This window comes from Geotrypetes seraphini, chromosome 7 (assembly GCF_902459505.1).
Source record: "Geotrypetes seraphini chromosome 7, aGeoSer1.1, whole genome shotgun sequence".
Lineage (NCBI taxonomy): Eukaryota > Metazoa > Chordata > Amphibia > Gymnophiona > Dermophiidae > Geotrypetes > Geotrypetes seraphini.
The window spans coordinates 76,203,065-76,216,758 of NC_047090.1; the positions used below are offsets into that span (position 1 = coordinate 76,203,065).

Here is a 13,694-nt window from a genome sequence, read left to right on the forward strand (position 1 = left end):
TTCAGCAGAACGAGATTTAGGAGTAATCATCAGTGCAGACATGAAAACTGCCAATCAAGTGGAGAAGGCTTCATCTAAGGCAAGGCAGATATTGGGTTGTATCAATAGAAGTTTCGTCAGCCGAAAGCCTGAAGTCATAATGCCGTTGTACAGGGCCATGGTGAGACCTCATCTGGAGTACTGTGTGCAATTCTGGAGGCCACATTACAGTAAAGATGTGCGCAGAATTGAATTGGTTCAACGGACGGCCACCAGGATGATCTCGGGGCTCAAGGGTCTCTCGTACGAAGAGAGACTGAACAAATTGCAGCTCTACACTCTTGAGGAACGTAGGAAGAGGGGAGACATGATCGAAACATTTAAGTACCTCACGGGACGTGTCGAAGTGGAAGATGATATTTTGTTTCTCAAGGGACCCTTGGCCATAAGAGGGCACCCGCTCAAACTCAGGGGCGGAAAATTTCATGGCGACACCAGAAAGTATTTCTTCACAGAGAGAGTGGTTGATCATTGGAACAAGCTTCCAGTGCAGGTGATCGAGGCAGACAGCGTGCCAGACTTTAAGAATAAATGGGATACCCATGTGGGATCCCTACGAGGGTCAAGATAAGGAAATTGGGTCATTAGGGCATAGACAGGGGGTGGGTAAGCAGAGTGGGCAGACTTGATGGGCTGTAGCCCTTTTCTGCCGTCATCTTCTATGTTTCTATGTTTACATGAGCAACATGGGGTCCTATTTGTCTTGGAAAGAAAAAGGGAACCTGTTTCCAAATAGATTTTAGACCAGGCAGCATAAAGAACTTAGAGTCAAACCTCAGTTTGTGAGTAACACGGTTTGCGAGTGTTTTGCAAGACAAGCAAAACACTCGAGAAAACTTTAACTTGCAAACCAAGCGTTGACTCAATAAGTGAGCTGCTACCATACCACCCTGGGAACCAGCTTCGCTTTCCCCCCGAGGCCACCGATGCTGCTCCCTCCCTTCATGACCATCAGTACTGCTGTCCACCTCTTCTCCCCACTGACCGGCCCTGTGCTTACCCATGCGCCGGTGCTGAAAGTGCCTGCCCCTGGTTCCATGCTGGGCCTTGAGCATCTGTGCATGCTCAAGGCCTTCTGGCAGGCACTTTCAGCATCGGTGCATGGGGAAGCACAGGGCAGGTAAGTGGGGGGAGGAGGTGGACAGTATTGATGGTTGCGAAGGGAGGGAGTAGCGCTGGCGGCCTCGGGGGAGAAGTGAAGCTGGTTCTCGGGGTGGCCTCAGGGGAAGGGGGTGTCAAAGTGGAGGACAGCAGTGTTGGAAGGGATATGGGTTGGGTCGGAGGGTTGGGGGAGGGAGGGAGGAGGAGAGATGTACTGTATTGTCAGTGGAACGAATCATCTGGGGAGGGAGGAGGAGAGATGTAATGTCAGTGGAACAAACTATCCAAGTTGCCATTATTTTTTATGGGGAACTTTGCTTTGATATACGAGCACGTTGGATTACGAGCATGCTTCTGGAACAAATTATGCTCGCAAACCAAGGTACCACTGTATTTATTTTTACACAATGGTCTTTCCATGTTTGTCTTTTTGACTTGTGATACAGAGGGCTCTAATGTTTTATTCAGTGGTTGATAATCCTTATGAAATGTCAAGCACATGAAAATGCGCAGTTATAAGAGAACAAGAAACAAAGGGAATGAGCATCACATCAAAGAATCCAACAAGAACAATATTGTCAGCCAAAAGTGGGACAAAGGAAGCACTTTATTGGAGCTACTTAAATGGCCCGATGGGCTGTGTTTCGGCAAACTTGCCTGCGTTTGGGGTGATTTTGAGCATAGAACCAAGATCAATTAAAAATCATTGCACCTCATCAAAATCAGTGTACAGCAGTAATGGAACCAATAAAAAAAAAAAAAAAAAATCAGCCATTTATAAGACCAACAATTTACTATTTGCTATCATTTGTTCCCCAACATTGGGATTGAGATACACATGGAGTTTAGCTGTTTGCTTTTTAGTTTGTTCACTCATGGGGGGTGGGGTAAGGGATGGTTAAGAACTGGGAGGGAGGGGGGATTTAGAAAAAAAACAACAACTGATGACAGCACTTACTATTACTCTTTGGTTATATGAAGTTTTGGAACATGTTTACCGTAATGCAACTTTGTTGGAAGAGATAGGTTTGTAGAAGCTATTACAATCACTTAGAATTACATTGCGCAAATTCCTTTTACTTGAACTGATAGTGCTGGTTAAGTTGTGCTTACAGATCCAGTTATTTTTTAGAAGTCACATCCAGAGCTACTCTTTGCTCTGAAGGTGGTCATGCAGGAACAAGTCTTTGTTGAGCAGGATGAAATAAAAACAAAATATAGTCAGTATTATAGCATAAGTCTGAATGCATCATTTTCAAACTAGTGTGCCAGCCAGCATACCACGTGCACTACTTCTTTGTTGGGCAAATCCACCACAGGTACCAGGACTAAAGCAGGGGCTTGATTACCTAGGGCTTCCTCCAGGCATTTTCCAAAACCTAGAAAAGGAAGAAAAGATATTAACAAAAGATTTCCTAGTCTGCTCCTCCAGCCTTTTTAGGAATGCTCAACTTCCTTTGTTAAGGGTTGAAAAGAAGTTGGGCGCTACAAAATATAATCAACTATTTGCGACAATTAGCTGGTTCAAGCTATTTGTATAAGAGGGTGCACTCAGACTTTCCCATATCTAGATATACCCCAATTAGGTATAATTCTATGTTTAAATCTGGTGTGACTTCAAGAGTATATAAACAGTGGGAGGCTAAGGGACTGGTAAGATTGGGGCAATTAGTGGATGATGATGTGTGTCCACTTTTTGAGGCTCTTGTAAACGACTATCAACTTCCCAGGGAACATCATTACCTTTATTGCCAAATGATGCACTTCTTGCAGGGGAAATCAGTTAAACCATATTGAATTGGAGGGAGGACTTTAGATTCACCAGGCATTTGCTGGCTGCTTTATATCGCTACTTAAAGGACTTGCTGTAGATTGATTTGCATCATTGACAGATGTGGGAATGTGAGTTGGGAATCTCTTATGAGCCATCAGAATGGGAATCAATGGAGACTGCTTTGGTGACGGTAGCAATTGCTGCCAATGTGCAAGAAAAAAACGATAAACTTATATATCATTGATACTAGACACCTGATAAGATTCAGCATTGGTACCCGCAAGCTGCCTCAGATTGCTGGAGACACAGTGGTCACAAGGGTCCACCTGATCATGTGTAGTGGTCTTGTTCTAAGGCCAAAGCATTTTGAAAAATATGCAATATCAGATCTGTATGTGTATGGGTTCACTGGGTGCTCTGGGATCTGGGAATGTTTTAAGTCCAACAGAGCTATATCTGGATTGGAAATGGACTCAATTTATACTTGTGAGGCACTTCTTCAATTAGGTAAACTGACACTAGCAGCCAGCTGGAAAAGGACGGCAGCACCCTCCATATTTATCTGGAAAGTTAGACTAAGGGCTTCTTTTACTAAGCTGCGATAGAGGTTTTAGTGCGCGCTGAATTGCCGTGCATGCTAGACCTTAATGCCAGCATTGAGCTGGCGTTAGTTCTAGCCGCACAGCGCGGATTTAGTGCGCTAAAATCCTGCGTGCGCTAAAAACGCTATCGCAGCTTAGTAAAAGGAGCCCTAAGTAATATTTACAGAATGGAGAAACTCAGTGCCTTGCAACAGAAGTGGCCTGTTGGGAGAAAATCTGGGGATTCATTAAGAACTTTTAGTTAATGCAAATCTGGGGAAGGAGGTTTTGATTTGATTATAGGAATTGTTTTGATGTGAGAGAGGGATTAGACTGGGGTCAAACCCCCCCCCCAAAAAAAAAAAAAGTCTAGTATAATGGTTATGTGAATTTTTAGTTGCCTATATTTATCGTTAATAAAACCTGTTAAAAAATGCTATTTTTCAGAGAAAGTCACAAATCAAAACAAAAAACAAACAAACTACTCAGGGATCCCTTTTACTGAACTGCAGTAAAATTTGTATTACTGCTTTTGAACATGGGCCTTATACATATATATATATATTCAGTATCTGCAAGTTCAATGTGGCAACTATTGGGGGCGTCCAGCATTTGCCTTTACAGGTGTCGTGTTACATTATTCTATACCGTCATAGTCAGACTCCTAGAAGTCCTCTGACTATGGCGGTATAGAAGAATAAAGTTATTATTATTATTACACCATGTGGTACTGTGCTTGAAGTTAACATGGAAGCACTTATAATAATAATAACTTTATTTTTCTATACTGCCAAAGAGTTCTGGGCGGTTCACAAAGTAAGAGGACTGAACAATTCTGTGATAAAACAGAACACATAAGACGCCACAGTACAATATACCATTTTATAAAACTATAGTATGAATACTATGAGATAATCATCGATCAAGTAACAAATTTTTTGAACAAATAAGTCTTAACTAATTTCCTGAAAGTGCAATAAGATGCAGTCTGTCGAATCATATCATCTAACCAGACTTGAACTTTACCTGCTTGACAGGCCAAGGTTCTATCAAAAAACTTTTTAACACGGCAATTTTGGGGATTAGGAAAAGTAAATAAACCAGAGCACCGAGTAGACTTAATCGGACTGTACAATTCAAAATGAGAAAAAAGGTAAGATGGAGATAATCCAGAAAGCAATTTATAACAAATGCAAGCAAATTTGAAAAGTATTCTAGCGTCTTTTGGCAACCAGTACAGTTGGTGGTAATAAGGGCTGACATGTTCCTATTTTTTCAACCCGAAGATTAAACGGACAGCTGGTTCTATAATTGGTGCCTAAATCGGTAAGCGCCTAGAAAAATTGTGCCTATCGCATGTCAATCAAATTTAGACAGTCAACAGTACACTTCTCCTTCCAAATCCGCGGTTTCAGTATCCGCGGATTCGGTTATTTGCAATTTTTATTTTTTTAGAAACATTTTCCTTTTTAGGCTATTTTTTAGCCGTCTGTGCCTCCCCGGAACCTTACTTGGTGGTCTAGCGGTGAAGCGGGGGCAGGAGCAATCTTCCTATGCTCCTGCCCCGTGCAGAGCAGTCACCAAAATGGCTGCTGTGAGTTCCCACTGTAGTCTGACTGTCAATTGTAGGATGACTGTCAATTGTAGGCTGCCTGTCAATTTTTTTTACCTCCCTCCCACCTCCCCCTGCATACTTTTTTGAATCCCTGGTAGTCCAGCGGTATACCAGGCAGGAACAAACTTTCTGAGCTCCTACCCCGTGCTGAGCTCCTCCCTGAATGGCCGCCTCGAGTTCTAACAGCCCAGCAGCATGAGCGAGCTATCCTTTCTCCTGCCTGGCGCTGAGCCGCTTGCTGAACAGCTGCTGTGAGTTTTGCAACAAGTCCGGAAGGGGGGCGGATGGGTGATGACCCGAATATCAGCAGCAACCCCCATTTTTTGGCCCAAAATCTCGATTTATATTCGAGTATACTGTATATGGTACTCCCTTCCTGATACCCTTTTCCTCTTCAATGAATACACCATCTAGTTAATTTCCCTCCCAGCCTCTACACAGACCCCCCTAGAATCTCCCATGTCCCCTTCCCCAGCCCAGGTGGGAGGAGAAGAGGGTACAAGTAGCATTGATAGCATACTAGCAATTAATATTAATTTATTCAGTGCACTCAGCAAAGAAGCCAGTCCCACTCATAACTCAGAGATATCCCCATTCTGAACTTTCACGGATGCAATGTTAACTGCCGGTAGCTGTAAATGCTAACAGCACTCAGCATTTATTTAATAGGAGTGAGACAGACCTTGTCCTCTTTCCGCTTGCACTGGAGGTGGGGGGATAGTGGGGGTTGAAAAAAAATGGTGGCCATTTAGTATTCAATGTACTCTATATAAAAGAATCAGGGGGTGTGGGGGTAAGTTTTGCTTGTGATTGTCATCTCAATGTAAAAAAATTGGGGCATGGAGGGGATGATAAGAGAGAGCAGCTCACTTTTTATTTTTTTTAATGTATTTATTTGTGCTTTTAGGCCCGGATTTTGTAACCGATGCTGTCGATTGCATGTCAATCATGCAACAGCACCAGGTACAGAATCGCACCTCCATCAAAGGTAGGTGCTGGAAATGTAAGCTAGGGTTTTGCAGACCTCCATTTCTGGCGCCTACCTTTACACTAGCGAAATGCAACATATGTACTTGTACATGCCTATTGGATAGTTCATCCACACACAGCCTTTAATCGTGTGGCAGCCTCGAGGATTGCAGAAGGCATCATCTACATTTTTAAACTCTGCCTCCTTGGGTCACTGGGCAGTGCCTCAGTTCGTACCAAAGCAATGAATAACCCCTAAGTAGGAGAAAACATAAGGAGGGCACGGGGAACTCCCCAACAATTCAAATCTTTTCTGCTCTGAAACAAGAACCAATAATGAAACCACCTCCATAAATATGAGGAAGGCTTCCTGCATGAAAGAGCCTGGAGCTCCTAAACTCTTCTTGCCAAGGTGATAGTTACTAGGAAAACTGTCCAGACTGTAATATCCAACAGTGATGCCATAGTGTAAGGATTAATAGGGGGCCTTACAGAGGGCTTATAAAACAATATTAAGATTTAAAGTAGGGGATGGTTGTCACACAGGAGGATGCCACCGCAACGCTCCCTTCAGTAATCTGGTTATGTCAGGATGGGAAGCTAAAGACCCTTTCTTCACTAAAGCTCTAAAGCACGAGAGGCTTGCCACCTGTACCTTGTAAGAACTAACCGCCAGGCCCTTTTCAAGACCATTCTGAAGGAATGCAGGATTATGGATATGGGAGCAAAGTATAGCTCCACCTTCTGATCTATACATCAGTGCTGAAAAGTCTTCCAATACTTAACATAAATCGCAATAGTCGCTAGCTTTATTGGTCATAAAAGGATAGCTATGACTACCTCTGAAGATCCTTTCTGTGCTAAGGTTGTGCACTCAAGAGCCATGTTGTAAGACCACAGTTTTCCAGATCTTCCAAAGCAAATGGTCCCTGTGACAGAAGTGTTGGAAGTAAGGCTGACATTTGTCCCATTGTTACCGCACTAGATCCATGTACCCCTGGTGCCACTAGAATCACCAACCCATGATGGGTCGCTATTTTTCAAATGACCTGGGCTACTATAGGCCATGGGGGAGACATGTCCCAACAGCTCTTCTGTTGGCCAAGACTGGACTAGATCGTCCATGCCTGCACTTCCCACTTCAAATTACTGGCTGGAGTATCAAGAAACTCTTTTTGTCTGTTGATGCCATCAGGTTGATTGTCAGCCTTCCCTAATTCTTCATAATTTTATCGAAAGCACTCTGGAACATATTCCATTCCCCCAGATCCAGGGTCTTGTGACAGAGAGCATTGGCTTGCGCATTGTTCACTTCTGCTGAGCTGCTGATACAAGTTCTAGGTGGGCTTCCATCCAACAAAACAACTGGGCCTCCAGTTTTAGCTGAGCACTCATGGTGTCTCTTGGTCTGTTGACATATCCCTTCACTGTGGCATTGTCTGAGAAAATCTTGACCGCTTTGCTTTCCAGAGACTCACCCAGGCCTCCTTGTACTCAAAGTTTACCTCCTATTTGTGGAATCTCAGGCTCTTGCCTGGCATCATTAGAACTTCTTGGTAATAGTTGCTCAGGCGTTGAAGCCTCAGGTGGTCTGGAGCCCCCAAACCTCTGTCTAGCTCTTTGAGTAAAGGAGTCCATTGCTGCAAGGTGAGACCACCTGTAGCCACAAAATTAACAACAATTTGACCTCCTGGGGCAAGTAGTCTACTGCCTGGCAATGACTTAGGACGAAGATCTGCCACTCTAGCCATAAAATCGTCTAATCCCTTGCCAAAGAGCATTTGACCCTTTAAAAGGGAACCTGCTCAGAGTAGATTAAGAAGCAGAATGTCTCCCCCACTGTCTGATCCAGAGTATTCTTCAGGTGGAGATAGAATAAGCAGACACCTTGTTTATGACCCTAAAAACGTCAAATAGGGCATCTGCTACATAATCTACCCCAGACAGTAACACCTGGGGGTATGTGCTCTCCTCTGTGGATGGATTCCCCACAGCATCTTATGGCAAGCATACACACCACAAAGGAAGCCATAGCCGCTGCTTTCAGACCCAGAGCTAAAGTCTCAAACTGTGAGGACCAAGTCCATCCTGCAATCCTTTAAATTCACTCCTCCCTCACTAGGGAGTGAAGTAAACTTAGTTACTTGCACCACTAACGAATCCCTAGAGGGACCAGAGGGGTCTATGCCCAGTGCTCCTGCCCCCCCCCCCCTCAGGTGCCCCACAGCATGTGGCACATGGACTCTCCTCAGCCATCCATCCATTCCAAAACTGGCAAGATACAGGGGTAGAAAGGCCTGGGAAGCCCATAAAAATCATTTATTAGCAAAAACAAGGTGTTTTGAGCAGATCGAAGCTTTCAAAATAAAATCAGGAAATCCAAGATGGACACTTCAGTAGTGTCTTGGCACCAGAAAATGGCCCGAGAGACCCTTATAAAACTTCTAAAAATTAAGGGGCTCTGGAGGAGGATGCCCCTAGAGGAAGCTCCAGAGACCCTCAAAAGTCCAGTAATAGGCTGTCTTCATAGAACAGCTTGTTACTGTGCCTGCATTAGTTCACACTGCAACTGAACAATGAAGATTTCTGCCTCAGGCAAACCTCTAGGATTCTTCAGCCGCTTGTCCCTAAAGGCTACCTTTTAGACAGGTTCTAAGAGCTTGAAACTCTTGATCCCACTAGCTCCTCACATGTCTTCAGTGGGGGAGATGCAGCCAATACCCCCTACAGTTCTCTGAACCAACATGGGGCCACTCAGCCTGCACTCAGGTGCTTGAAAAATCAGGGATGTGTCGAGTTCCAAGGGGAATGCACCTTGAGCCATCTATGAATTAGTGTAGGCCATCTAGGTAGATGTTCTGTGAAAGGATTGCCCCTCCAGCTACAGCCCTCTGATCCAGAGACTGTATCTTCTCCCAGGCAAAGCTGTCCAAGAAATCCTGGGAACTTCTGTAGCACCGGGAAGCCTCAAATGTTGGATAAAAACCCAAAAATAATAAAACAGACGCAGAAGAAAAAAGAAGATACCTTCTCTTCTCATTTGCATAAATTAAAACTGAGGAACTGAAGTGACCAGTGACACAAGTTTAAAAATGCAGATGATGCCTTTGGCAATCCTTTCGTGTGAAGGGAAGAAACCCACTTGTTAAGCCTACTGTGCACTAGAATTAATTCATATGGTCTATCCAGTTTGTTGGGCAAACTGGATGGACCATACATGTCTTTATTTTATCATTTACCATGTTACTATAAAATCTCTTGCTGAAGGATATAGTTAAGGTGATATAGTGGGATTCAAAAGAGGATTGGTCAAATTCTTGGAGAAAAAGACCACAAACAATTATTAGCAGATGACGGCAGATAAAGACCTGTATGCATATGTATCACATCATACATTTACAGGGATGAACAAAGACTATCCAGTCTATGCCTTGATCATGGCTGGACAGGTTCAGTAATCGGAGAACAAGGCCAGTGCCAGGCAGCCTTGTACAGTCTGTGACCCGATCATGGCTGGAGAGATTTCGAAGGGCTAGAGTGGGGCTTTAATGATTGCTTCAGTAGTTGGAGAACAAGACTAGAGCCTGGTCCATCCAGTCTGATACCATATTCTCCATTTAGAACACTTAGATCAACAGAACAGCATTTGATGACTATCCCTTCTTTAAAAGTAATAGGTACTAGGAGATCTACTATTTTTTTGGTTATAGCACCCCAGCTCTGGAACAGCTTACCAATTTATTTACGTGATGAATCCTCATTAGAAAAATTCAAAAGCTCTTTAAAAAGTTTCTTGTATAAGGATGCATTTAAGATATAGATAGGATAATTCGTCTATCATTAATGCTTATGCTGTAATACCTAATTTTAATAAGACCTTATATATAGGTCAGAATCTTCTTTACCTTCTCTTCTAGGCTTATCCATGCTTTCATGATTATTCTTTGTTACCCTCCAGATGTATTTTCTTTAAAGATTGTAGTTCATCCTCCTCTCCTTTTGTATCGGTAATTATTTGTACGTATATACTGTATGTTTATTTGTATAAAATTGTTTTATTTTTGTCTCCTATTTTTAAATTGTCATACACATTGAAGTATTTGATATTGCGTGTACAACAAATTTTTAATAAACTTGATACTACAAATGCATACTTGATCTTAATTTGTCCCAGCCAAGATCAGGGCACAGACCATAGAAGTCTGCCTGGCACTGGCCTTGTTCTCCAACTACTGAAGCTGAATCTGTCCAGCCATGATTAAGTCATAGACCATAGATTGGGAAGAGTCTTTGTTCGTCCCTGTAAATGAACTGTGGGAAATGGATGTACTGTACTTTTGGGGGTCTGCTGGATACTTGTTGTATGGACTGGCTACTTCTGAAAAAGATCCTTGATTTGATGGACCTCAGTCTGACTCAGTAAGGGCTTTCTTATATTCTGATCCAAAATTGCTCTTATAACAATTTCACCACATTATTGTACATATGCTCTTTTTTTCTAATAAAATTTACTCTCCCAAGGTGTTACCTGTTTGAAGGTCTTCAGTATCCACACTATCTGTTTTATAGAAAGTCCTGAAACATAGGGGGATCAAACTGTCATCCACAAGCCATTCCAGGGCTTTCAGAAACAAAGTAAACAGTTCTTTCAGTGCTTGCTCCAGACCTATAGGAGGAAGTGATGGACAATGCCAGGAGAGGGCCAGAGAGATGGATGCACTTGAGTTACAGCTCAGTTCTACAGCCTCACACTCTATCTGGCAGCCTGGCAGTCTTCTTGATAGCTTGAAATTTTTCCTTTGCCATGGGTTGTCTGTAGCTGCAATGACGTGCCACTCAATAGCAGAGCCTCTGGGTAGGTGTGGAACCACAACAACTACCAGAATTCCAGACACAGCCCGTGGACCCCCACCATCTTCTCCTTCTTTTTCCTCCTGTAGGTGACAAATAATATTATGGAAAATTTACTCTCAGGAATTTAAATACTTAAACTGAGTACTGTCGCTTTCTGAAACTGATAAGGCAGAATTTGGGCTTTCTCAAAATGCCATATTAGTGATGTCATAGCGTAAGTTATTTTAAGCAAGATACTTTCATGTTTAACTAAATCATTCTCCTCCCTACACTTCAGTGACATAAACCTTCTCACTGGCTTTTGATCTGCTCTACAAGAAAATATATGCAATTTACAAGTGCAACAAGCATGAACAAGATGAAGTGAAAAAACAAAAACCACCTACTTGTGTGCAACCAGCACTAACACTTATACCTCTCTGAAACCACCAGCCAGACTCCCGAGTAAATATAATGTGATCCCATATCTTCTCACTAGTAGCTTATCGGATACCTGCTATAAGACAAGCCTGTACTGTATACAGTATAGTCTGACAAGGTTGAGACCAAAAGCAGGCTGAACTGAAAATGGATAGGACACGGCATCTGGACTCATATGCTGTTCTACTGGAAAGAAGCGTACCAAGTTAAGAACCTAATCTTCCCTTCCAGTTGCCGCTAAAGAAACTAGCCCGGCGTGTCCCCTGTAACTTGGAGAACCCTCAGGTCTATTTTCATCAGTTTCAGCGTGGCTTTCCAGATGACACAAGTATGTAAACTTTCTTTCTTGATAATAAAGCAAATACGTCAGAATGGCTTCAGTTTCAAGGCTTTTATTGGTAGCTCCAGTTATACCATGTTGATGACACAGCAAGCAACAGAACACAAACTTCCTCTGTACAACAGTGTATGAAACCAAGCACTCAAAACAGAACGTGATATAGTAGAGCACCACACTATTGCTTGGGTGTCAAAGTCGGTCCTTGAGGGCCGCAATCCAGTTGGGTTTTCAGGATTTCCTCAATGAATATGCATGAGATCTATTTGCATGCACTGGTTTCAATGCATATTCATTGGGGAAATCCTGAAAACCCGACTGTATTGCGGCACTCGAGGACTGACTTTGACACCTGTGGAAGGAATTTGTAGAAGAGTAAAAGAACTTCAGAGCTTCAAAATGGCCACTCAGAAATTTCCTTGTTCAGCAGGATGCTTAAACTAAACAGTCTGTCTGGTAGTACAGCTCTTTAATACACTGGTATTCAAAATCAGCTCTTCCACTGCTCAGCAAGATAGCTAGGTTCAAGCAAAACTCAAAAGTAATAAGTAACAAAAGATTAGCATTCACCTTCAGTTTCAGCGTTCCCTGCTGCTGCTCTTCCGTTTGTAGAGCAACTCATGTGCACAGCTGTTATCAAATGCTTTAATCAGCTCCAGCAGCCTGCACAGGCTCTGGTCAGCAAACATTCCCCAACAGTGTAAGGCAAGTGAAAACATAAAGTTTGCAAAAACTCATACAGTCCTTTCTCAAAGGGTCCCACAAGAAATATCCATAACGTTCTCCAGGTAAGTGTACATCAGAAATGAGATGAAAACCAAAAGAAAACTAATTCTTTCCTGGCTTAAAGACACACAAGTCCTTCAGTTCTTAGCACAGTCCCAGCCACAGCAATTCAAGGAAAACTCTCAGATTCATGTTTACACCAATTTATCTCCATGGCTTCTTCACCCCCAATGGGGCTAAATCCAGCTTCCTGGAAATCCATACCCTCAACCTTTCCAGGCTGAGCTTTTGCTGGAACAAAAATGTCTACTTCCATTTCCCATTCATCTTGCCTTGTCTCCTGTCAGACGCCTTCTTTCTCTGACCATACTTCCTCTCTCAGGAGCAGGCTGTTTTTTACCAAGCCCCAAACTCCGCCCCCTCATTTGGGTTAGGGGGCAGGGCGACAGCTCTCTGGCAAATTGTCTAAGAAAACTCTGACCATCCTTCTAGGTTCCCCTGGAACCCTTGAAAAACTAACTGAATGCCTCTCAACTCCAACCTGTTTATTGACCACTGCCTCTGAGAGGGAGACCAGCGACCCTGGACCAGATGACCCTTGCAATGGCCATAAAGGCTGGCCATCTGTTGTTAGGATCACCCACAATGTGATGCAAAACGGTAATCCTTTGGCTAGGAACTCTGGTCATAGCCACCACCACTAGCTGCGATGGGCCTCCAATGTCCAGACCAGAAGTGCCTGTAAGACCTGCCTGTAAGAAGTGCCTGTGGAGACCAATGAGACAAAAGCAAGCTCTGTAAAGAGTGAAGATAAGCCTTAGCCCATGGTATCACCTCTATGGTAATCATCATGGAACCCAAAAGTTGCAGATAATGCCAAGCTGTGGGATCCAGTATCTCCAGGCTCTCCAAAATCTGGCATTGCAATTTGCATGCCCCTCCACCATGTTGAACACTATTCCTAGGTACTCCAGAGACTGGGACCGATCTAGAAGGCTTTTGTGGAAGTTGATAATCCAGCCCAAGTTCTGTACCAGCTGAACTACCTGTCACAGCTTTGAGTCCCTCCTCCCTGGACACCACCAGTTGTCCAGGTAAGGTGTACCTGAAAATCAACTTTGCACAAGTGCACCACTGCTGCTACCACCATTACCTTGGTAAAGGTACAAGGTGCAGTTGCAAACCCAAAGGGGAGTGCCAAGAATTGGAAATGTCTCTTTAAGACACGGAAGTGGAGAAACCTTCTGTGCTCTGGAAAGATAGGAATGTGCAAGTATG

At 43.4% G+C, this 13,694-nt stretch overlaps 1 protein-coding gene across 5 annotated transcripts in view; it reads right to left on the reverse strand.

Moving 5' to 3' along the window:
* Positions 1-603: 603 nt before the first annotated feature.
* Positions 604-13,694, reverse strand: part of DPH6 (diphthamine biosynthesis 6) — a 370,732-nt gene continuing 357,641 nt past the window's right edge. For all 5 annotated transcript variants that reach the window (XM_033952068.1, XM_033952065.1, XM_033952066.1 and 2 more), the window contains 2 exons: positions 10,608-11,013; positions 604-2,519 (listed from right to left, as the gene is read on the reverse strand). In XM_033952068.1, coding sequence (XP_033807959.1) covers positions 2,401-2,519; positions 10,608-11,013 — 525 coding nt within the window. In that variant the 3' untranslated portion in view covers positions 604-2,400. The remainder of the gene's footprint in view (positions 2,520-10,607; positions 11,014-13,694) is intronic.